The 25777-nt window shown below is 42.7% G+C and overlaps 1 protein-coding gene across 3 annotated transcripts in view; it reads right to left on the bottom strand.

Annotated features, from left to right (window-relative positions):
* The window catches only part of hspa12b (heat shock protein 12B), a 91330-nt gene that overhangs the window by 1627 nt on the left and 63926 nt on the right, over positions 1–25777 (bottom strand). For all 3 annotated transcript variants that reach the window (XM_013140318.4, XM_010865427.4, XM_010865426.4), the window contains 13 exons: positions 25393–25468; positions 24588–24670; positions 22923–23047; positions 22621–22807; positions 21204–21308; positions 20136–20252; positions 18595–18778; positions 9709–9795; positions 2880–2984; positions 2170–2428; positions 996–1099; positions 669–859; positions 77–270 (listed from right to left, as the gene is read on the bottom strand). In XM_013140318.4, the coding sequence (XP_012995772.1) occupies positions 77–270; positions 669–859; positions 996–1099; positions 2170–2428; positions 2880–2984; positions 9709–9795; positions 18595–18778; positions 20136–20252; positions 21204–21308; positions 22621–22807; positions 22923–23047; positions 24588–24670; positions 25393–25441 (1790 nt within the window). In that variant the 5' untranslated portion in view covers positions 25442–25468. The remainder of the gene's footprint in view (positions 1–76; positions 271–668; positions 860–995; positions 1100–2169; positions 2429–2879; positions 2985–9708; positions 9796–18594; positions 18779–20135; positions 20253–21203; positions 21309–22620; positions 22808–22922; positions 23048–24587; positions 24671–25392; positions 25469–25777) is intronic.

Below are 25777 nucleotides of genomic sequence, written 5' to 3'. Positions count from 1 at the left end.
GAGGAAATGAGGAGAAGGCATGATTTATTTTTATATACCGTGTGTGTATATTCTCCTCATGGGGTTGTGACCTGACCTTGCTGGGGTGTAGCTCCGCCTTACGACCTCTCCCAAGGCCACTGATTGGTCGACAGAGACAAATCGATCAAGGATGTCCGTGCACCATTCCCGGCCCTCCTTGACCAGTAGTTTGTCGCGGGGGTGTCGTCCCTCCACAAATCGGTTCAAGACTCCAACACCGTAGGTCAGTGGGCAGCGACGCACCCGCACCTGGACAGAAGAGGCAGAGAGGGGATTAGTTAGAACGGTTGGTGATGTCATACTTTTCGGGCGGAAGAGGTAGATGGGATTGAAGAAGGTTTAGAAGGTTGTAGTAGAAATAGTAGTGATAGTCTTCTATCTAATCCTGTCAGCCACATTCTACAGTTTACCTTAATGTGTGTACAGGGGCTTGTGTATATAATCTCAACCAAGTGTGTAAAAAAAAAAAAAAACAACACAGCTCCCTTTAATATCCTTCAAGTGTGTGTACACTTTAGTTTGTGTTTGTGGGTGGACACTTTGGTTTCTGTATGTATGTGTTTATACTGGTTTGTGTGTGTGTATATGTTTATGTGTGTGTATTGTGTATCTGTTTGTGTGTGAGTTTATGTGTGCTTTGTACTCACCACAGTTGGGTCCAAACCAAACAACACTGCTCCCTTCAGTATGGTCAGACCCACATCCTGAGGGATAATGATGCGACACGTTTGCCCCAAAGCATTCTGGACTGCCTGCTGCAGCATGGGTGACTCTGCGAAACCCCCAACCAGGAAGAGGAAGCGAACGCCCTGCACTTCCTGTTTCTTCATCAACTCCTCTAGAGGGAGGAATGAAGGAGATGGTTGAGGAGTCGAGGGGAGTGGGTTAAACCCATTGGAGAACTGAAGAAGCATCTTGACCTTTGACACAAAGTGCCCCAGAATTAATACCTAGTGTGTGTGTGTGTGACTTACCTATGTGTTTGATTATGTTGTTGATGGTGGGTTGGAAAAGTTCGTTCATGGCTTCTGCTGTGAGACGCAGCATTCCCTGTGACGACCACTTCACTATGTTCATGCTAGAGACCAAGATAAGAAATGAGAGAAACAAAGCAGAAATAGAGGGGAAAGATTAAGAGATGAGACAAAAAAGAGAAACATAAAAAGCAAAACTGAGAGCAAGAAAGGAGACGGAGTATGTAGAGAAGAGGAGTAAGAGACAAGTCAGAAGAAGAGAAGAACCAGAAAATAGACATGCAACGGGGAAAGGCAGCCCTAAGACGACCACCTCACTATGTTCAATTCCAGTTGTACAGGGCCGAAACACTTTCATCCTATGCTTTAGGTTTCATCCTATGCTTTATATCATGGAGGAAATACTGTATATTTATTCTTATTTTTATTCATATTACTGGTTATTTATAGAGACAGTGGGGAAAGATTGATATCTGCTGAAAGAGACAGATTCAAATCCAAGCTGTAACAATACATGTGCATCAGAGGGAGTGGCTTAGAACACTAAACAACCCTAGCGTTGTGAATACCTTTTTTCTTAAATATTCTACTTAATTTACTTTAATTCTACTTAATTAAAATTACATACATTTTTAAAGGGCTGTAAGTAACCATTTGCCTGTTAGTTGAAACCTGTTTGTCAATAAAACAAGTGAGAAATAATTTCAGTAGATTTTGATCTATCTTCAAAGACAATTATCTCAATAAAATGAGTAATTATCTGTAAAGAGTTTACAGATATGCAAACACACTCACACACGTTTACTTAGCTATCTAAATGGGGACATCAAAGTTGATCGCACTTAAAAAAATCCTGATTTTACAAATCCTAACCTTAACCCTTCCCCCAACCTAACCCTATCCTCACTAATCTAACATTTATCCCTAAACTTAACCTAGCCCTAATGTCTAACTTGTAACATAAACAGTAGTACCTAACCCTAATTATAACCCTAACACCAATTAATAAACCAAAAACCATATGCCAAAAATTCCCTTTTTCTAAATGGGGACACAAAAAAATGCTATTAGTCAACTTTTCTAACCTGGATTTGGGATGTTTTTGTCCCTGTTTTATGTTTAAGTTAGAAAAACACATTCACACACATACACACACACACACTCTTTCTCTCACTTGCTCTTGCGCAGAGCAGTCTCCACACTCTGTCCTCTGTGCCTCTTGTAGTAGTCGATGAAGGAGAAAGGAAGGGAGATATTTAGACCATTGGATCGACCTGGCGTCGCTGTGCGCTTGCGAGCTTCGAACGCGATGGTCAGGTCCACCCATGCCGCGGGACGCTTGGCCTTGAAACTGTCGATGAAGTCCTCTCCAAAGATCTGACACAGCATAGCTTCAAAGGCCAGGTCTACACCAACTGCACCATATGGACCTCCTAAAATAGGAAGGTGTGTCACAATGCGCACTGCTACCCATATGTTTGTGTAGATTATATTCAAAGAAAAAAAGCATAGTAAAGAGAAATATCTGCAACTCTAGCATGCTCCTGTGGCAAATCTAAATGAGAACATAGAATTCAGTGTTTGATCCGAAATCGATCAACACGCTATACGCCACCATAAACCAAAGTTACTTAAATAACCTCTGAAAAGTGTTTCACTTATACATAGTGTTTAGACTGTATTTGTGTGCAACTGAGTGTTGTTTTGCAATCTTACTGACTTTGGCAAGGTCTTTGACATAAATGAGAAATTACAGTGGACCATGAACTGAGGCAGATGCAGATGCGAAAGCTGTCTGTTGTTGGGGGTTCAAAAATAAATTTGCCATGCTAGCACATTAAAAAAGTTGCCTTTTCACTTTGACATATAGTACATCCCATTTACCTGAGGCTTTGTACAGTTCCTTCAGTGTTCCCTGAGGCTGTTCTATTTGATGAACTGTCAGATCGACTGTCCCTCCTCCACAGTCTGCTACAATGTACCTGTCCCCTGAGGAGAAGACACACAGGAAGAACCTTTCAAATGTTCAGTCACAGATTTCAGAATTCTTTGTTATACAGTGCTGTGCAAAAGTTCTAGGTACCTGGGTAGGAAGTGTTTAGTTGTAAAACAAAAAATATATATAAATATACATATACACCGATCAGCCATAACATTATGACCACCTGTCAAAAATTGTGTAGGTCCCCCATCAACACCATCAACACCTTGAACTCGTTATGTTCTTCAAACCATTCCTGAACCATTTTTGCTTTGTGGCAGGGAACATTATCCTGCTGAAAGAGGCCAATGCCTTCAGGGATTACTGTTGCCATGAAAGGCTACACATGGTCTGAAACAATGCTTAGGTAGATGGTACATGGATCAAAGTAACATCCATGAATGGCAGGACCCAAGGTTTCCCAGCAGAACATCGCCCAAAGAATCACACTGCCTCTACCAGCTTGTCTCCTTCCCATAGTTCATCCTGGTGCCATGTGTTTTCCATGTAAGCGAAGCACACGGACCCAGCCATCCACGTGATGTAAAAGGGAACATGATTAATCAGGCCAGGCCACCTTCTTCCATATCTTGGAGGTCCAGTTCTGATGGACACATTCCCAGACGCTTTCAGAAGTGGTCACAGGGGTCAGTATGGGCACCTGGTCAGCGGCTACGCAACATCATATGCAACAAACTGCAATGCACTGTGTGTTCTGACACCTTTCTATCAGTACCAGCATTAACTTTTTCAGCAACTTGAGCTACAGTACGTCATCTGTTGGATCAGACCACAACGGGCCAGCCTTCACTCACTACGTGCATCATTGAGCCTTGGGCACCCATGACTCTGTTGCCAGTTCACCGCTTTTCCTTCCTTGGTCCTCTTTTGATAGGTACTGACCACTGCAGACCGGGAACACCCCACAAGGGGTGCAGTTTTGGAGACGCTCTGATTCAGTTGTCTAGCCATCACAATTTGGCCCTTGTCAGGCTCAGATCCTTACGCTTGCCCCTTTTTCCTGCTTCTAACACATCAACTTTAGGTGCCATGATAACAAGATTCTCAGTGTTATTTACTTCACCTGTCAGTGGTCATAATGTTATGGCTGATCGGTGTATATACAGCTCCGGAAAGAAATTAAGGACCACTACACCTTTTTCTTTCCTTTCCAAAAAGGTTGAAAAGGAATGTTTTGAGTGAGGAACAGAAGCATTCAATTTGCAGTGGTCTCTTAATTTTAACCCTTCTGTTCCTCACTCAAAAACATCCTTTTTGACTTTTTTGGAAAGGAAAGAGAAAGATGCAGTGGTCTCTTAATTTCTTCTGGAGCTGTATATATATATTCTGAACAAAATTATGAATGCAACACTTTTGTTTTTGCCCCCATTTATCATGAACTCAAATTTTATAGTGGCCTTTTATTGTGGCCAGCCTAAGTCACACTTGTGCAATAATCATGCTGTCTAACCAGCATCTTGATGTGCCACACCTGTGAGGTGGATTGATTATCTCGGCAAAGGAGAAGTGTTCACTAACACAGATTTAGACAGATTTGTGAACAATATTTGAGAGAAATAGGCCTTTTGTTTACATACAGAAAGTCTTAGATCTTTGAGTCCAGCTCATGATAAATGGGGGCAAAAACAAAAGTGTTTGTGTTTATAATTTTGTTCAGTGTGTGTATATATATATATATATATATATATATATATATATATATATATATATATATATATATACACACACACAGTTTGTTCCAGAAATAATTGGACACTGACACAAGTTTTGTTATATTGGCTGTTTACCAAAATATATTCAAGGTCAATAAATAATAAATAATGAACATGGGCTTAAAGTGCAGTCTCTCAGCTTTAATTTGAGAGAAGAGTTTAGGAATTACAGATCTTTAATATGTAGCACCCTCTTTTTCAAGGGACCAAAATTAATTGGACAATTGACACAAACGCTGTTTCATGGACAGGTGTGGGCTATTCCTTTGTTATTTCTTTATCAATTAAGCAGGTAAAAGGTCTGAAGTTGATTCCATGTGTGGCATTCAAATTTGGAAGCTGTTGCTGTGAACCCACAACACAAATGAGCTCTTAATGCAAGTTAAACAGGCCTTCCTTAGACTGCAACAAAAATAATCCATCAGAGAGATATGAGGAACATTACGAGTGGCCAAATCAACAGTTTGGTACATTCAGAGACAGAAAGAATGCACTGGTAAGCTCTGCAACACAAAAAGGCCTGGACGTCCACGGAAGACAACAGTGGTGGATGATCGTAGGATCCTTTCCATGGTAAAGAAAAACCCTTTCACAACATCCAGCCAAGTGAAGAACACACTCCAGGAGATAGACATATCATTATCCAAGTCTACCATAAAGAGAAGACTCGTTTTATGAAGCATACCAAATCTTCTGTAAAACACGGTGGAGGCAGTGTGATAGCATGGGTATGCATGGCTTCCAATGGCACTGGGTCACTAGTGTTTATTGATGATGTGACAGGAGACAGAAGCAGCTGGATGAATTCTGAAGTGTATAGGGATATATTGTCTGCTCGGATTCAGCCAAATTCAGCAAAGCTGATTGGACGGCGCTTCACTTGACAGATGGACAAGGACCCAAAACATACTGCGAAAGCACGTTTTTTATGGCAAAGAAGCAGACTTTTCTGAAATGGCCGAGTCAATCACCTGATCTTAACCCGATCGAGCACACATTTCACTTGCGGAAGACAAAACTTAAGGCAGAAAGTCCCACGAACAAACAACAAATAAAGACACCTTCTGTAAAGGCCTGGCAAATCACAAAGTAGGAAACCCAACGTTTGGTGATGTCCATGCGCTCCAGACTTCAAGCAGTTATTGCTTGCACTGGATTCTTGGCAAAGAATAAAAAATGAACATTTTATTTAATCTATCCAATTACATTTGAGCCCCTGAAATAAGGGGACTGTGTACAAAAATGGTTGCAATTCCTAAATGTTTCATACAATATTTTTGTTCAACCCCTTGAATTAATGCTGAAAGGCTGCACTTCAATTGCATCTGAGTTGTTTCATTTCAAATCCACTGTGGTAACATACAGAGCCAAAATTATGACAATTGTGTCAGGGTCCAAATAGTTCCGGATCTAACTGTATATATATAGTTGGGCTCAAAACTTGCATACCCTTGGACAATTGGTAATATATGTACCATTTGTAAAGAAAACATGAGTGAGCAGGCAAAATACATGTCTTTCATTTCTTATGGGATTCACATTTAACTGTAGGTCATAACAGGATGGTACAATCATAAAACAAAACATGGCAACAAACAAAACATTTTTACTGACCCCTGATCAAAAGTCTGCAAACCGTTAGTTCTTAATATTGTGTATTGCCCCCTTTAGCATCAATAACAGTGTGCAGTCTTTTGTAATAGTTCAGTCTATGAGGCCCCGAATTCTTGCAGGTGGTATAGCTTCCCATTCGTCTTGGCAAATGCCTCCAGGTCATGCAAAGTCTTTGGTCGTCTAGCATGAACTGCACGTTTGAGATCTCCCCAGAGTGGCTCGATGATATTAATGTTAATGTGATGGCTACTCCAGAACCTTCACCTTTTCCTGCTGTAAACACTGGAGGGTCAACCTGGCCTTGTGCTTAGGGTCATTGTCATGCTGGAAAGTCCAAGAGTGTCCCATGTGCAGAAGAATGCAAATTGTCTGCCAGTATTTTTTTAAACTTGCTGCATTCATCTTACCATACATTTTCACAAGACTCTCCGTACCTTTAAAGCTCACACACCCCCAAAACATCAGTGAGCCACCACCATGCTTCACAGTGGAGATGGTATTCTGTTACCTATGGGCTTTGTTGACCCTTCTCCAAACATAAAGCTTATGGTAGTGACATAACGCTTGTGTTTTGGTCTATTCACTCCAAATTACAGTGTGCCAGGTTGTGTTACAGGCTAAAAAGAAACAAATACCATTCTTCTGAAACTCGTCAGTCCATTCTTGTTCTGAGAAATTAATGCTATTCCATATGAGAACTTGCCAAGAAACTGAAAACTTTGTATAATGCTGTGTACTACTCCCTTCACAGAAGAGCGTGAACTGGCTCTAACTAGAACAGAAAGAGAAGCGGGAGACCCTGGTGCACAACTGAAGAGGACAAATACATGAGTGTCTCGTTTGAGGAACAGAAACCTCACAGGTCTGATCAGCTGGCAGTTTCATTAAATAGAACCCACAAAACTCCAGTCTCAAAGTCAACAGTAAATAGGCAATTCCCGGGAAGCTGGCACTCTAGACAGAGTTGCTAAGAAAAAGTCCTATTTCTGACTGGCCAATAAAAGAAAAGATTAAGATAGGCCAAAAAACACAGGCACTGGACAGAGGAAGATTGGAATTTTTTTTTAGGGTCAGACAAATCTAAGTTTGAGATGTTTGGATCACAAAGAAGAACACCTTGTGGATGGTGCTTGATTGGAGCCTATTTCCTCCTACAATAGGACCATGACCTAAAGCACAGTTCCAAATTATGCAAGAACACTCTGTCTATAATGGAGTGGCAAGCACAGTCACCGGATCTCAACCCTATTGAGCTGTTGTGGGTTGAGTGTCCATCAACTCAATCCAACTTGTGGGAGGTGCTTCAGGAAGCATGGGGTTAAATCTTTTCAGATTACCTCATTTGAGTTGCTTCAAACGAATTTCATGTATATTCTCATGGAAAACAAGGAAATGTCAAAGTGACCCAAAAAGATGCTCAATAAGACAGAAAAGTGTTGAAAGATAGAGGCGGGGATTTCTGCTGAAAAACAGATAAAATATCAGGGGCTTTTTTGTATGATGTGTATGGTGGTGTGACGTGTGTGGTGTTTAACAGGGTTCAGAAAACCACATGTGAGTTTGTTAAAACGAGAGTCTGTGTGTGTGTATGTGTGTGTGTGTGTGTGTGCGGGTGTCAGTACATTGTTGGATACATGTTTGCATGAGATCTGCAGAGAAGAAAGGGGGAGGAGTAGAGAGACTTTACCACATCGGAAAGAGAGAGGGGCGGGTGAAAGATGATGGAATAAATATTGAGTGTGGGAAATGTAAAAAGTGAAGGGACTAAGAGGTATGGTGATACTACTCAAAGGATGTGGGGGGAAACTACACTGGTGAAAAGAGAGAAGTGAAGTGGGTCGGAGATGAAGGGGAGAATTTGATGAAATCAGATGAGTAGTTTTATAGAAACTGAGAAGAGTTAGGAACAAAGAGAGAGAAATAAAGATATGTTTAATTAATTTAATATTAAAATAGCAAATAGCCTCAAGGACCAAGCCCGTGCAGGGCATTTTGGGTGAATTTGTGTATGTTTTTCAGGAAAGGACGTAGGAGGGGTCTGAAAGGGCACGTGGCCCTCCAGAACCCTGTCATGGCCCAGTTGCACGATAGGTGGGCATGGCGGGGGTGTTCATATGAAGTGAGGAACTGCTCATGGAGTTTTTAGGGCCGTTAGGGGTTGAAGAGAGTATTAGTTTGACTCTGTACCCCATAACATGTTTTTCTTGCCTTAAATACACCGATCAGCCATAACTTTATGACCACCTGTCTAATATTGTGTAGGTCCCCCTTTTTCCACCCTGACCCACCGAGGCATGGACTCCACTAGACCTCTGAAGGCATGCTGTGGTATCTGGCACCAAGATGTTTGTCCAGCACAACCCACAGATGTTCGATTGGATTGAAATCTGGGGAATTTGAAGGCCAAGTCAACACCTTGAACTCGTTGTTGTGTTCCTCAAACCACTCCTGAAACATTTTTGCTTTGTGGCAGGGTGCTTTATCCTACTGAAAGAAGCCAATGCCATCAGGGAATACCTTTCCCATTAAAGAGTGCACATGGTCTGCAACAATGCTCAGGTAGGTGGTACGTGTCAAAGTAACATCCACATGAATGGCAGGACTCAAGGTTTCCCAGCAGAACATTAGCCAAAGCATCATATTGCCTCCCCTGGCTTGTCTCCTTCTCATACGTCATCCTGGTGCCATGTGTTTTCCATGTAAGCGAAGCACACGGAACCAGCCATCCACGTGATGTAAAAGGGAATGTAATTCATCAGACCAGGCCACCTTCTTCCATTGCTCCGTGGTCCAGTTCTGAAGCCCACACGCCCATTTTAGGCGCTTTCAGCAGTGGACAGGGGTCAGCATGGGCACCGACTGGTCTGCCACTATGCAGCCCCATACACAACGTACTGTGTGTTCTGACACCTTTCTATCAGTAACAGCATTACCTTTTTCAGCAATTTGAGCTACTGTAGGTCATCTGTTGGATTGGACCACACTGTCCAGCCTTCGCTCCCCACAAGCATCACTGAGCCTTGGCCGCCCATGGTTGCCAGTTCACAGTTTTTCCTTCCTTGGACCACTTTTGATAGATACTGACCACTGCAGAACTCTCCACAAGGGCTGCAGTTTTAGAGATGCTCTGACCCATCTAGCCATCACAATTTGGCCCTTGTCAAAGTCACTCAGAACCTTATGCTTGCCCATTTTTCCTGCTTCTAACACTTCAACTTTGAGGACCGAATGTTCACTTGCTGCATAATATATCCCACCCACTGACAGGTACCATGATAAGATTATCAGTGTTATTCACTTCACCTGTCAGTGGTCATAATATTATGGCTGATCGGTATATGTTTGTGTGTGTATGTGTTTGTGTGTATGCCCGTGTGTGACTCACCTGTCTGCATCTCTGACCAGAATTCTCCAGTTCCGCTCTCCACCAAGAAAGTTCTGCTATGTCTAGCTTTCCTCAGCTGTTCACGTGCTGAAAAACACAAAACAAATATAAATCTTTCAGATACCCAATCACTTACATACACAAAACACAAAACTATCACACAACAAATCCATGACTTTTAAATTGCCTACCAACTGATTTGTAACACAGAATGAAAAGTGTAATGCAACAATACAATAGAATATATACTTGCAAGTGTAGACATTGTTATTGTTGTAAATTACTATTGTAGTTGGAAATGGTTGATTTGTAATAGAATATCTACATATGCTTATAGAAGCCATTTATCAGCAACCATCACTCCTGTGCTCCAATGGCACGTTGTGTTTGCTATTCCAAGTTGATCGTTTTAAAAGCGTTATTAGTAATTAGAAAACCCTTTTGCTATTATGTTAGAATGCTGAAAACGGTTGTGCTGATAAAAAAAGCAAAGTGTCTAGTTTGGCCCAAGCCACCTCAGTTGACCCCTCTCGATGTGGAGGAGCAGCGGCTCTACTCTGAGCTCCTCCCGGGTGACCGAGCTTCTCACCCTATCTCTAAGGGATCGCCCAGCCACCCTGCGGAGAAAGCTAATTTCGGCCGCCTGTATCCGGGATCTTGTCCTTTCGGTCATGACCCAAAGCTCATGACCATAGGTGAGAGTAGGAACGTAGATTGACCGGTAAATCGGGAGCTTCGCCTTGCGGCTCAGCTCTTTCTTCACCACGACAGACCGATACATGGACTGCATTACTGCAGAAGCTGCACCAATCCGTCTGTTATTCTCCCGTTCCATCCTTCCCTCACTCGTGAACAAGACCCCTAGATACTTAAACTCCTCCATTTGATGCAATAACTCTCCACCAACCTGAAGTGGCCAAGCCACCCTTTTCTGACTGAGGACCATGGCCTCGGATTTGGAGGTACTGATTTTCATCCCAACCGCTTCACACTCGGCTGCAAACTGTCCCAGTGCATGCTGAAAGTCCTGGTTTGAAGAGGCCAACATGACAACATCATCCGCAAAGAGCAAAGACGAAATCGTGTGGTCCCCAAACCTGACACCCTCCGGCCCCTGGCTGCGCCTAGAAATTCTGTCCATAAAAATTACGAACAGAACCGGCGACAAAGGGCAGCCCTGCCGGAGTCCAACATGCACTGGGAACATGTCTGACTTACTGCCGGCAATGCAAACCAAGCTCCTGCTTCGGTTGTACAGGGACCTGACAGCCCTTAGCAAAGGACCCAGGACCCCATACTCCCGAAGCACCCTCCACAGGATGCCGCGAGGGACACAGTTGAGTGCCTTCTCCAAATCCACAAAACACATGTGGATTGTTTCGGCAAACTCCCATGAACCCTCCATCACCCTGTAGAGTGTATAGAGCTGGTCCAGTGTTCCACGGCCTGGACGAAAACCACACTGTTCCTCCTGAATCCGAGGTTCTACTATCGGCTGTATTCTCCTCTCCAGTACCCTGGCATAGACTTTCCTGGGGAGGCTGAGAAGTGTCCTCCCCCTGTAGTTGGAACACACCCTCCGGTCCCTCTTCTTAAAAAGAGGGACCACCACCCGGTCTGCCATCCCAGAGGCACTGTCCCCGACCGCGATGCTGCAGAGCACCAAGACAGCCCCACAACATCCAGAGACTTGAGGTACTCAGGGTGGATCTCATCCACCCCCGGTGCCTTGCCACCGAGGAGTTTCTTGACCACCTCAGTGATTTCAGCCTGGGTGATGGACGAGTCCACCTCTGAGCCCTCAGCCTCTGCTTCCTCAATGGAAGACGTGACGGCGGGATTGAGGAGATCCTTGATGTACTCCTTCCACCGCCCGACGACATCCCCAGTTGAGGTCAACAGCTGCCCACCTCCACTGTAAACAGCATTGGTAGGGCACTGTTTCCCTCTCCTGAGGCGCCGGACAGTTTGCCAGAATCTCTTTGAGGCCAGCCGATAGTCCTTCTCCATGGCCTCACCGAACTCCTCCCAGGCCCGAGTTTTTGCCTCCCCAACCACCTGGGCTGCAGTCCGCTTGGCCTGCCGGTACCCGTCAGCTGCCTCAGGGGTCCCACAAGCCAACCAGGCCTGATAGGACTCCTTCAGCTTGACGGCATCCCTTACTTCCGGTGTCCACCACCGGGTTCGGGTATTGCTGCCTCGACAGGCACCGGAGACCTTAAGGCCACTGCTCAGAGCGGCCGCTTCGACAATGGCGGTGGAGAACATGGTCCACTCGGACTCAATATCTCCAGCCTCCCTCGGGATCCAGTCGAAGCTCTGCCGGAGGTGGGAGTTAAAGATCTCTCTGACAGGAGACTCGGCCACACGTTCCCAGCAGACCCTTACAATGCGCTTGGGTCTGCCGAGTCTGTCCAGCTTCCTCCCCCGCCATTGGATCCAACTCACAACCAGGTGGTGATGAGTTGACAGCTCCGCCTCTCTCTTTACCAGAGTGTCCAAGACATACAGCCGCAGGTCAGATGAAACGACAACAAAGTCGATCATCGACCTACGGCCTAGGGTGTCCTGGTGCCACGTGCACTGATGGACATCCTTATGCTTGAACATGGTGTTCGTTATGGACAAACAGTGACTAGCACAGAAGTCCAATAACTGAACACCGCTCGGGTTCAGATCAGGGGGGCCGTTCCTCCCAATCACGGCCCTCCTGGTGTCACTGTCGTTGCCCACGTGGGCGTTGAAGTCCCCCAGTAGAACGATGGAGTTCCCAGTCGGAGCACTTTCCAGCACCCCTCCCAGAGACTCCAAGAAGGTTGGGTACTCTGCACTGCCATTCGGCCCGTAGGCACAAACAACAGTGAGAGACCTATCCCCGACCCATAGGCGCAAGGAAATGACCCTCTCGTTCACCAGGGTAAACTCCAACACATGGCGGCAGAGCTGGTGGGCTATAAGCAAACCCACAACAGCCCGCCGCCTCTCACCATGGGCAACTCCAGAGTGGTGAAGAGTCCATCCTCTCTCAAGGAGTGTGGTTCCAAAGCCAAAGCCGTGCATAGAGGTGATCCCGATCTAGTTGGAACCTCTCAACCTCACGCACAAGCTCCTTCCCCGCCAGCAAGGTGACAATTGGGGAAACCAAAAAGGATTAGAGGTGGCTAGATGCCACCTCCTGTCCTGTCCTGGCTATGCCCTGAGCCCAGCGCAGAGATGGCTAGGGGCACAGCCAGGACGTGACAAAAACAAAAATCCAGAAAATCACATTGTGTGATTTTTAAGTAATTAATTTGCATTTTATTGCATGACATAAGTATTTGATACATCAGTAAAGCAGAACTTAATATTTGGTACAGAAACCTTTGTTTGCAATTACAAATCATATGTTTCCTGTAGTTCTTGACCAGGTTTGCACACACTGCAGCAGGGATTTTGGCCCACTCCTCCATACAGACCTTCTCCAGATCCTTCAGGTTTCGGGGCTGACGCTGGGCAATACGGACTTTCAGTTTCCTCCAAATATTTTCTTTTGGGTTCAGGTCTGGAGACTGGCTAGGCAACTCCAGGACCTTGAGATGCTTCTTACAGAGCCACTCCTTAGTTGCCCTGGCTGTGTGTTTCGGCATCTTCAATGCTCTTTCTGAGGGAAGGAGGTTGTCGGCCAAGATCTCGCGATACATGGCCCCATCCATCCTCCCCTCAATACGGTGCAGACAGCCTGTCCCCTTTGCAGAAAAGCGTCCCCAAAGAATGATGTTTCCACCTCCATGCTTCATGGTTGGGATGGTTTTCTTGGGGTTGTACCCATTCCTCCTCTGGATCATTCAGATGGTCACCGGCAAACTTCAGACGGGCCTGGACATGCACTGGTTTGAGCAGGGGGACCTTGCGTGCACTGCAGGATTTTAATACATGATGGCGTAGTGTGTTACTAATGGTTTTCTTTGAGGCTGTGGTCCTAGCTCTCTTCAGGTCATTGACCAGGTCCTGCCGTGTAGTTCTGGGCTGATCCCTCACCTTTCTCATGATCATTGATGCCCCACGAGGTGAGATCTTGCATGGAGCCCCCCGACCGAGGGAGATTGACCGTCATCTTGAACTTCTTCCATTTTCTAATAATTGCGCCAACAGTTTTTGCCTTCTCACCAAGGTGTTTCCTTAATGTCCTGTAGCCCATCCCAGCCTTGTGCAGGTCTCCAATTTTATCCCTGATGTCCTTACACAGCTCTTTGGTCTTGGCCATTGTGGAGAGGTTGGAGTCTGTTTGATTAAGTGTGTGGACAGGTGTCTTTTATACAGGTAACACGTTCAAACAGGTGCAGTAAATGCAGGTAATGAGTGGAGAACAGGAGGGCTTCTTAAAGTTAAACTAACAGGTCTGTGAGAGCCGGAATTCTTACAGGTTGGTTAGTGATCAAATACTTGCAATAAAATGCAAATAAATTATAAAAAAATCATACAATGTGAAAACCTGAAAAATCGGCAGTGTATCAACTAATTGTTCTCCCCACTGTATCAATGATATTGGTCTATATATCTGTTGGTCTATATATATGTCTGTCTCTATGCAGATTACCCTATTTTATATGCTATTGCTCCCATGGCTGACCCGGCTCTTTGTGGGCTACCGTATGCATTTGATGCCCTGCAGAGATCTCTTTTGGAGATGCTCCTAGATCCTTCCACTTCACAATTATAGCACAATTGTATAGCTTATAGAAATAGGACATGTAAGGTACAAATAGGACATGCCTTACATTTAGCAGAAATCAAATTATTCAATTGACTTTCATGCTGGTTATTAATTATGGCAATATTATTTTTAGGAACACTGTTTTAAAACCTCTCAACACAGTGTATCTTAGTGCATTACATGTTTCAGTACACATTATTGCTCTCTCTATATCAGAAAGTAGGCTGACCCTCTTTGAAGACACAGATTAATGCATTTCACACTTTTTGTTTTTTAAACTGTCCTGCTATTTACCACCATACATGAATTCTCTGTTGACATCCAGAAATACAAACACAATATCAAACACGGTCTCAGGTGGTTAACTCTAAAGATCCCCTCAATCTCCACTTTATTAGGTAGATTGGCTTTTTGATATTCTGCACCTCACATTTGGAATAAATTCCAAGATAATTTTTAACTGAATGTTTTGGTGTCTCTTGGGTAATTCAAAAGGATAATGGAGGAATATTTCCATGAAGAATGTGTTTGTTTCATGAATTGTGTTTTCGACTTTTGTCGATGCAGGGCCTATCTACGAATGAGACCTTAAGTCTCAGCATGACCTCCCCAATATTTTTTATATTTTGACCTCGTTATTAACCTACTTAATAACACTTAAAAGTATATGTTTTAGTGGGCAGGCTTTTAGGATACTTCCGTATCACAGCTGCTTCCACGTGCAAGAAAATGTCACTACACCTTGAGGATCTAAACAGTGGCACCTTGTGAGAAAGCCTTGCCTGCTCCAGTAGATTTTCAATAAGTTTGTTCCTAGTACTACTGAAATTGCTCGCTAGCTTGTGTGCATTCAGATAAGAATGGACAAGCATAGCCGTGTATCATGTATTTCGTCCATGATGTGGATGTGTGAACAAAGTTATGAAAAACATAACTTTATGCAAATACTCTGTGTGTCGAAATTGTGGTCGAAAGCGTACATTCGATGACCGTGATCCTTGTGGTTACTGCAATATGTAAGAGCAACTCATTTCCAGGTGACTGAGAATGTCAATGTCAAATGATTATATCAGACTATGTCTGCACAAGAACAGTCTTGTCGAGAACTACACAGAGATTAATATTATAGTATGGTTACTGTGCATAAATCCTTTATTTTGAAGACAAATGTACATTTGAGTGTTCAGTGTTGTGGAAACCCTAACTACCTGTCTACAGACTATGTGGTGAAAAGTGTTATGGTCAGATGGTCACAGCAAATTATTACAAAGTTATCCTGAGTGATCACCTTTATCCTGTGATGAAAAATTTCTATCCTGATGTAATATATAGTTCCTTGCATTGTTTCTTCCTTTGCACTGATTCATCAGCTCAAAACTTTTTTCAGTATTGAGCTGAAAAATAGGCTGACATTGATGTTTTTGGGGCTCAGACAATCAATGCCATAGAGACCTATTGCCACTGGTCAAAACATGAAATCAGCTTATATAATGAGTCAATTGAGATTATTTGAATGGTTATGTTAACCTTTTCTGCTGTAATTTGACTATAGGATACAGGGATTTCGGTTGCATGTGCATTTTAATAGGTGTTACAGGCTACAGGCATACTATTTACATACTGTAGTGTGTGTGAGTGTGTGTGTGTGTACTGTGGAGTGTGTGCATTGATGCGAGCAGTATACAGGATTTTGTTAAAGCCTAATACTAATTGATTTGACTAAACATATTTTTATTATTATGTTATGTGCTGTGTTTATGTGTGTGTGTGGGTGGGGGAGGCTCCTGCCTGCACACGGTAATGATGCTGAACAGAGTAAAATGTGTGTGTGTGTGTGCGCGTGCGAGCACGTGCGAGTGTGTGTGTGTGTGTGCATGCATGTTTTTATAAGGGGTCTGGAAGAAATTATAAAACATATGAAACAGCTAAAAAGACAAAGAAAGAGAAAAAAATTTAGACAATCATTGGGTTCCTGTAACAGCTCGTATGGCTCTCTTGCAAATGTGGCAGAAAGGGAAAGTTTAAGATGGTGAGAAAAAAATACAAAGAAAATATATTTTTAGATATGTGTCTTGTGTTTCTGTGTGTGCGTGTGTGTGTGTGTCTCAAGAAAAAGAAAAAAGAAGAACATGATGGAGAAAAAAAACAAGAAAGAAGAAGAAAGTATTAAGAATACTTACAGATAAATGGAAATTAAGCAAGAATTGCCAAAACAAAGAGAGCATTTCAACGTTAACACAAATCAACATACTACCATTCAAAGGTTTTGGGGTCACTTAATCTGTGTCCATGGTTTCAAAAGAATTGCAAATTTTCTGTTAATTACAATAACATTGAACTGATCAGAAATACAGTATAGACATTGTTAATGTTGTAAATTACTATTATAGCTGGAAAGAGAAGATTGTTTATGGAATATATAATACCCATTATCAGCAAACATCTGACCTGTGTTCCAATGGCACATTTGCTTATCCAGGTTCAGCATTTTTAAAGGCTATGAGTTTATTAGAAAACTCTTTTGCAACTATGTTAGCACAGCTGAGAACTGTTATGCTGGTTAAAGAAGCAATTACATTGTCCTTCTTTAGACTTGTTGAGTATCTGAAGCATCAGCAGTTGTGGGTTTGAGTACAGGCTCAAAATGGTCAGAAACAAAGAACTATCTTCTGAAACTTGTCAGTCCATTCTTATTCTGAGAAATGAAGGCTATTCTATGTGAGAAATTGACAAGACACTGAAGACTTTGTACTACGTTGTGGACTACTCTCTTCACAGAACAGTGTAAACTGTCTCTAACCAAAACAGAAAGAGCAATGGGAGGCCCCGATGCACAACTAAACAAGAGGACAAAACATTAGTATCTAGTTTGAGAAACAGATGCCTCACAGGTCCTCAACTGACAGCTTTATTAAATAGTACCTGCAAAACACCAGTCTCAATGTCAAAAGTGAAGAGTCAGCTCCGGAAAAAAAAAAGCCATATCTCAGACCAGCCAATAAAAAGAAAAGATTAAGATGGGCAAAAGAACACAAACACTGGGCAGTGCAAGATTGGCAAAAAAGGCCAGCATCCCAGAGTCGCCTCTTTACTGTTGACGTTGTTTCTTTGTGCCTGTAATTGAACCCACAAACCCTGATGCTAAAGATTCTTAACTAGTCAAAAGAGTTTTATGGTTTCTTTAATCACCACAAGTGTTTTCAGCTGTGCTAACATATTTCTAATAGGGTTTTCTAATAATCATATGGCCTTTTAAAATTATAAATGTAGATATTCCATTAATAACCAGCTGTTTCCAGCTACAATAGTCATTCCCCACATTAACAATGTCTACACTGTTATTCTGATCAATTTGATGTTATTTTAATGGACAAATAATGTACTTTTCTTCTAAAAAAACAACACCATTTGAATGGTAGTGTATTTGTGTTTGAGAGATAGATATGATCAGGTTAGAGGTTTTGCCTTGAATGACTAAGCTGTTTACATATGTGTGTGCGTCTGTGGAGTGGTGATGATATGAGGTCAGATTTCTGTAGAACTCAAGTAAAGGAGGAAAGATAGACCATGTGCTTTGTGTTAGCAGAGATAGAGTTACTTGAGAAATTTGAAAGAAAATATGGGTAATATTGCACAAGCACACACTTTTATAATCAACGCTGGATTTAACCTTTTGGGGGCTCTAAGCAAAATTTGTTTTTGCTTAATACAACAGCTCAACAAATTTCTATAACAGGCCCCCTCTACCCTAGCTGTCAGGGGCTCCCTAGCGTTCAGGGTCTTCCACGCGGTTCGGGGCTTCCTAGCAGTTTGAGGCCCCCCAGCAGCCAGTGTCCCCTAAACGACCGCTTATGTTGATTATGCCTAGAGCCAGCCCTGATTGTAATTGTAACAGGCTGGTCCTTTGAGATCATGATGCCCCCACAATCGCCATCTCTCCTGTCTTTCTACACGCACACAAACACACACTCCTAGTCTACCAGAAAACCCAAGCCTTAACCTTAATCTAACACTAACCTCAAACACAATAACCTAAACCTAAGCCCTAAGCTGGAAATAATATTTTTTGTTAAGTGGTCTGACTGAAATTAAAAGGTATATTTTATTATTTTTGATCCCCACATCTATTGTTAGACCTGGATCACACACAAAAATAAACATTACAAAGAAATGCTGTCTTTCAAATCCACTACCTTGTCTAAAGCTGGAGTCAAATGGGCGGGACCCGTCGCTCTCCAGACTGAAGCCATTGCTCATTGGGCGTAGGCTCAGGTCAATAACCTGGTGTAGCCGGAGCTTGCGACAATAGATGGAAGCTGCTTCAGGTTCGAGAGCAATTAACAGCTGTTCTGGAGAGTCATGAGACACCAGCTCAGCCTAGAAGAAAAGAGATAGAGAGGGAGGAAGAGAGGGAGAATTTGTATGGGTGATCGAGGAAGAGAAAGAAAGAATTAAGAGAGAGAACAAAAAAGGGAGAATAGGAGAAAAGGGATGAAAAGAATGAGAATGAGTGGGAGAAAGAGAGAGGGGAAGGGAGATGGAAGGTTAATAGGGTTAAAGAAAGCCAGCTGCTTAACATAAACAGTTCAAATTACATAAACAATGGTTGGCTGTCTGTGCACTCTGTAGCAACTTATGTTAAAATAAGATTTTAGAGTTTTAGAGAACCCTAATTACTTTGAATAAAATATTTCCGCTAAATGAGCTGTATTTGCTATAGTAACTCAAGAGGCGGATTGGAAGAGGAAAATTATAAGGAGAGTGATAAGGCTGAGACTCAAGGTGTTTTTTGGTTGATGGAAATAAGGACAAATGGGGCTGGGAAGCAAGAAGAGGGGAGAGTGCATGGGAGACGAAGGAGTCAAATACTTGAGAATAGGGTTGAGGCTGGCTATGAGCAGCGAGGTTAGACAATACACAGAGAAGGAGAGTGCAGATTGGGGCTGGCTCAGGCTCAGACTAAAGGAGGGGTTTCCTGTATTTGTACACCAGTCTCGTTCATTGTTCACTTGTGATGACATCATTGGCAGCATCAGGAAATGAACCACCCATTCAGTCGGGGCAGGACACATGCATGGAACAGAAGGTTTTGGGACCATGGGGCAAAAAGCCCAAGCCTCCGAACAGTGGAGCAAGCTTCCCCATGAAGCTGGTACATCTATGTACCCATATTCTGAAAGCTTCTGAATCCCATTTACCTATTACAGGTTAATGATGTGGTCCCACCTAGCTATCTTAATATTGTTGTTTGGGATAACTTAGTCGCTCTGAATGAGAGTGTCTGCTAAAACGGCTAAACTGTAAATGTGAAATGGAGAAAATTTACTATATCCAGAATACACCTGCAATCTGTTTAGGAAATTAAGCAAAGGAACCGGAAAAAAGACTTGGATTCAATTCCAAGCGGCCGGGTTGTTGGAGCTGCAGCTTTTGAAGGCAACATTTATAAATATTACCTTTCACAGTAAATGCTCATGTGTTGGCTCAATGCCAGTTTTCAGATTGTTTTCAGATTGTATCAAGATTTGAATTTGATTTGTGGCCAAGACAGGATTTTCACAGCCCACACTTAAATTCTAAAACAAAACAAGAAATGGTAGCACAAGCATAGCAGATATTGTTACATCATAGGAGACTTTTTGTGAAATGCTTGGGTTTCAGCTCCTTAAAAAAATGTATATAAAAAGTATTGCAATATAAAACAAATAATATCACCCAGCTAGTAATATCTCACCAGGTATGCGGCCTCCCTCATAAACTGTTTGGCTGGTTGTCTCCATACAGCTGGCACAGTGATCACCCACCTAACCTCATCGCGCTCCAATACTGACGACGACTGGTCCTTCACCTCCTATAACACACGTGCATACACACAAGCACTCACACATGGTCAGAAATACACATGTGCAGGCAGGTTACATGCATACACACATGCACACATACATATAAAAAATCAGAAATGCTGTCAGATTGTGTGCACTCTGATCACACGATCACACTATTGAAAGTGCCAAACTCTTTCAAAAACACACTGTTCTCCAAAAGGGACCTCAGACAGTGATCTCGACATAGGTCATTTGGGGAGAGGTCATTCAGTAGGACAGTCAGCTCTCAGTCTTCAAAATCAATGATTGGTTTTTCAAGGTGTGACTTTTGAAGATGGAAAGAGATTTCAGATGGAGGATTGTGAGATTAACATACTAGATTAACAAAATACAAAATACATACTAGATTAACAAAATAATTTGTGTGTCATTTTCACTGGTTGGTCAACTCAGTAACAATAGTCTCTTTGTGGGTTGGCGATACAGAATTATCTTGAGCCGTCAGGGTTAGGGAATCCATAAGAATCCTTTATCTGCTGGAGGCCTGGTATGCCACTCCGGGAGTATTTCAAGGTTGGAATTGTTTTTCCTCTGACCTCGTCATGGCGTTCCAAGCTCACTTTTTCTCTTCTGGAATTCTGCCAAATTCTACCTTTATTTTCCTCTTCCGTCCTCCTTTTCTCCCCATTCTGCTCCCTCTTTCCATCTCTTATCTCTCTTTTTGTATTCCTCTTCATCCCTTCGCTTAAATGGTAAGTCTCAGTCTAGTTTCAGTCTTTGCCAAAAAACTTTGGTGGGCAAATTTTCCAAATACTAGATTTGATGTTTTACTGTAAATAGCTGAAAACATCTGGTTTCAATTTTTTACTATTCTTTTATTTTATTCCTCCCTTCCCCCCTCTCTTTCAAAATTATTCTGGTGTTGTTAATAAGTAATTAGGGGTCAAAGGTCAGGGTTGATAGGTCAGGTGTCCTACCTTGAGGGCATGTTCTTTGAAGAACCGAAGGGCATGAGCAAAGACCTCAATGGCCTTGACTCTCCTTCCACTCACCGCCTCCAACTCTGTTTCCATGGTGAGGTCCTGCAGGATGTCGAGACACACTGCTGTGAAAAATGCAACTAACAGCAACCACTCTTATCTTGTCCCTTCATGTTTTCTTCACCTCACACAATGAAACATTCTCACTTCTAACCTCAGACTATGATAACCAAGTTAAACTGCCTCCAGGGAGAAATGAAACAACTGCACTATGCAGCACCCAAACTCTGCATATCTCACTGCATCTAGATGAACATTTATTGAATCTGTCAATGTACTACACCACTAAGTCTGTGTGTATTGCAAACTCACCAGTCATATACTACCGTTTTTGTTATTTTCTTCTAAGGTTGTTCTGACATAGCCTGGACATATGTTTTGGGTCATTATCTTGCAGTTGGATGAACCCCTGACTACTAGGCATACACCAGAGAGTATTGCATGGTATTGCAAAATACTGTGGTAGTCGCTAAGGCTCAGGGTGCCACTCACTCTGTGCAATTAGCTAACTCTGTATCTAGCAAAAGAGCCCCAGACCTCCCTGTTTGACAGTTGGTGTCACACACTGAGAAACCATCCTTTCACCTATTCTGTGGCATACATATACCCTGTGTGACGAATCCCAGTTGAAACTGAGGCTTGCTTACTTTGACCAGTGATAAGCTGTGCTTGACTTTGTCACCTTGGCTTTGTTTTCAATTTCTCTAAAGTAAAGGCCTACACTTTAAAGGTTTATAAGGGTCTGTCTGTCTTCCTTTCTTTTTCTTGCAATTATGATAGTAATATACTACTTTTTGCAATACAGTACTGTCCAAAAAATGCTTAAAGGGGTGTAGTAACACAATCTGTTCCAACACTGCTTTTATACAGATAGTGGGTTTGTAAGTAATCAACAAAAGTTGAGACACCTATAGGAATTGTTAGCATCAGCTTTCAAGGATTAATTTACTTCCATTGATGCAGAACAGCTGTAAGTTGTTAAACCATTACTAGCTCCCTGAAAAAGGCCTTTTTTATAACTGAATTTTACATTGTTTTTGGTAACCTAAACTTTTTTAACCTCTGGCAGTGTACCACTTACCTTTGTACAATTTCAGGTTATTCACTGGACTTGTACTGCTTACATTACAAAAAAACTGAAAAAATAGGGGTAGTGTATAGGGGTAGTCTTAATCTTTTGACCAGTAGTGTATGTCATAATTCTAATATAATCACCACCCATTGTATATAAATGACATGTTGTGTATTCTGTCTCTGTGTATTGTCCACCACTAGTAGCACCATTACAGTAACAAAAATGTGGTTTATCTGAATATATGTTGTTTGCAATTAAAGGTGATTCTGATTCTCTCACACTTATGCTGTGGATCTTCATCTTAAATTTGTCAAAGTAGAGCCAATGCTGAGCCTCCTCTGGGTCCAGATCATGATAGCTGTCTCTGGCCGCAAAACCAAAACTATGGAACTTCAGCTCAGGTGTCAACAGCAGGCTCGTTGGGCTCTTCTGATTGGCCACTCCTGGGTCTCCACCCTCCCAGCGCCTGCCAAGGGTGGATGAGACAGATGTCTGTCAGAGGAGGAAATCTATTGGGTGTAGTGAGGTACTATTGGGTGGGATCAGTGGATGACAATATTTGATGGAACACAGTGACACACCTCATCATGTGTATAGCCTCGGGGTCCCCGGTGAAGCTGAATGCGTAGCCACTAGAGGTGGTTCCGAAGTCTATGGCCACCACCACAGAGAAGGGACGAGATTTTCTCTGCCTTGCCTCAGGTCTCTAAAGGGATACAGGCAGAGAGGGAAAATGACTGATTAAGTTCTGTTTCTTGCGGGGGGCTGAGAAAGGGATTCAAGGGAGAGAGAGAGATACGTACAGGTGCTGGTCATATAATTAGAATATCATCAAAAAGTTGATTTATTTCAGTAATTCCATTCAAAAAGTGAAACTTGTATAATGTATACATTCATTCCACACATACTGATATATTTCAAGTGTTAATTTCTTTTCATTTTGATGATTATAACCAACAACTAATGAAAACCCCAAATTCAGTATCTCAGAAAATGTGAATATTGTGAAAAAGTTCAATATTGAAGACACCTGGTGCCACACTCAAAAAAACCTGCAAAGGCCTTTAAATGGTCTCTCAGTCTAGTTATGTAGGCTACACAATAATGGTGAAGACTGCTGACTTGACAGCTGTCCAAAAGACAACCACTGACACCTTGCACAAGGAGGGCAAGACACAAAAGGTCATTGCTAAAGAGGCTGGCTGTTCACAGAGCTCTGTGTCCAAGCACATTAATAGAGAGGCGAAGGGAAGGAAAAGATTTGGTAGAAAAAAGTGTACAAGCAATAGGGATAACCGCACCCTGGAGAGGATTGTGTAACAAAACCCATTTAAAAATGTGGGGGAGATTCACAAAGAGTGGATTGCAGCTGGAGTCAGTGCTTCAAGAACCACTACGCACAGACGTACGCAAGACATGGGTTTCAGCTGTCGCATTCCTTGTGTCAAGCCACTCTTGAACAAGACACAGCGTCAGAAGTGTCTCGCCTGGGCTAAATACAAAAAGGACTGGACTGCTGCTGAGTGGTCCAAAGTTATATTCTCTGATGAGAATATTTCTTTTGGAAATCAAGGTCCCAGAGTCTGGAGGAAGAGAGGAGAGGCACAGAATCCACGTTGCTTGAAGTCCAGTGTAAAGTTTCCACAGTCAGTGATGGTTTGTGGTGCCATGTCATCTGCTGGTGTTGGTCCACTGTGTTTTCTGAGGTCCAAGGTCAACGCAGCACTTCATGCTTCCTGCTGCTGACCAAATTTATGGAGATGCAGATTTCATTTTCCAACAGGACTTGGCACCTGCACACAGTGCCAAAGCTACAAGTACCTGGTTTAAGGACCATGGTATCCCGGTTCTTAATTGGCCAGCAAACTCGCCTGACCTTAGTCATGTAAGCACAATTCTCTAGTGATATTGATAAATGCATACTATATTAAAATTCATTAGTATCCAACATATATATTAAATTATATTTTATAGGTCATTCTAAGGTCACTCATCCCCCAATACGCTCCAAATTCACTCAATGGAGCACAAATGATTAAGCCTTTTTTGCCTAGGTTTTGTGCTGTGTGGGGGGCCAATTTCACAAAGATCATATCCCTGTATGTTGGTGGAGAGCGGAAGGGTATGTGAATGCATTGTTGTTGCATTTGGTAGTGTGCGTTCGGTTTGTGTGTATGTGAATGCATTGTTGTTGCATTTGGTAGTGTGCGTTCGGTTTGTGTGTATGTGAGTGTTTGTGATCCTACCGGTGAGGCAGAAGGAGTAAGGGGTGCAATGCTGCAGTCGTTTCTTCCGATGGAGGGTGAGGACGGGGCTAACATGTTTTCTCCTAAAAAAGGGAGGAGCAAAGAGATGGTGAGGTGTTTCGGGGGGGGGGGGGGGGGGCTTAGGGTTAACTCTAACCCTTAACCTTCCTGGAAAAGAATACCGAACATCAAGAGTAACAAAGACTGTCTAACTATTTGGAACCAGGGTTTTGTACATGCAGAAAACAAAAATACTGTTTTGCAAAGTCCATGTACATGAGGATTTTCTGTATTCTGCGACATTGTACATGACACACACACCAGTTTGTCATTCTTTTTTCTAACACAGAAGAGGAATTCCAAGCCCCAGATTCTAAGATACGATTCCAAGGTTCCAGAAACAATCCCATTACACCAGAAACATCTGTATCCTGGACAATACTCCTTCCCTATGTTGCTATGGCAAACACGCTATCAAAAACCACTGAGGTGTAAACACAGTTAATGGTCTCTCCATACTCAGAGTGGAATGCCATCAACCAAACCATGCAATCATGGAAATATTATCAGAACACTGATATGTTCCCATAGGAACTTGGGCCTAAGATTAGGTGACCTTGTTCACACCCTAAGCCAGAGATATTGTCGGATGGGAACAAAAACACACATTCTCATAGGGGAGAGAGAAAGCGTGAGAGGGGGTCATTAATCTTATGCATAACCGGACTGTTTGTCCAGCGTCATAATGAACAGTATGTGTGTGTGTGTGTGTGTTGGTGTGTGTGGATGTTTGCATTTGTTTTACCTGGGACCTGAAGGCTGTTGGGATCAAGAGGCTGCAGGATGTTGGCCATGATGGGAGGAGCCAGGGCCTTGGCAATCTGGGAAATACAAAAATGCTACCAATGTTTTATTAATGATTAATAACATTTTACAATGCTTATTAACACATCATAACATGATTAATAACAGGATGGAAGGAGTCACAGCCTTGGCAACCTGGGAAATTCTGAAACACTTTTAATACTTTATTAATGCTTTCTATCACTTGACAATGCTTATGAACACGTAAAAACATGATTAATAATCTGATTGGAGCATCCAGAGCCTTGTTAGCCTGGGGAAGAATACATTGTGATGGTTATTTAGGCTGGGTATAGGGACTTTGTGACAACTGCTGATGTAAAAGG

This window comes from Esox lucius, chromosome 24, assembly GCF_011004845.1.
Source record: "Esox lucius isolate fEsoLuc1 chromosome 24, fEsoLuc1.pri, whole genome shotgun sequence".
Classification (NCBI taxonomy): domain Eukaryota; kingdom Metazoa; phylum Chordata; class Actinopteri; order Esociformes; family Esocidae; genus Esox; species Esox lucius.
Note: the sequence above shows the minus strand (reverse complement) of the source record. Positions and strands in the feature narration are given on the sequence as shown.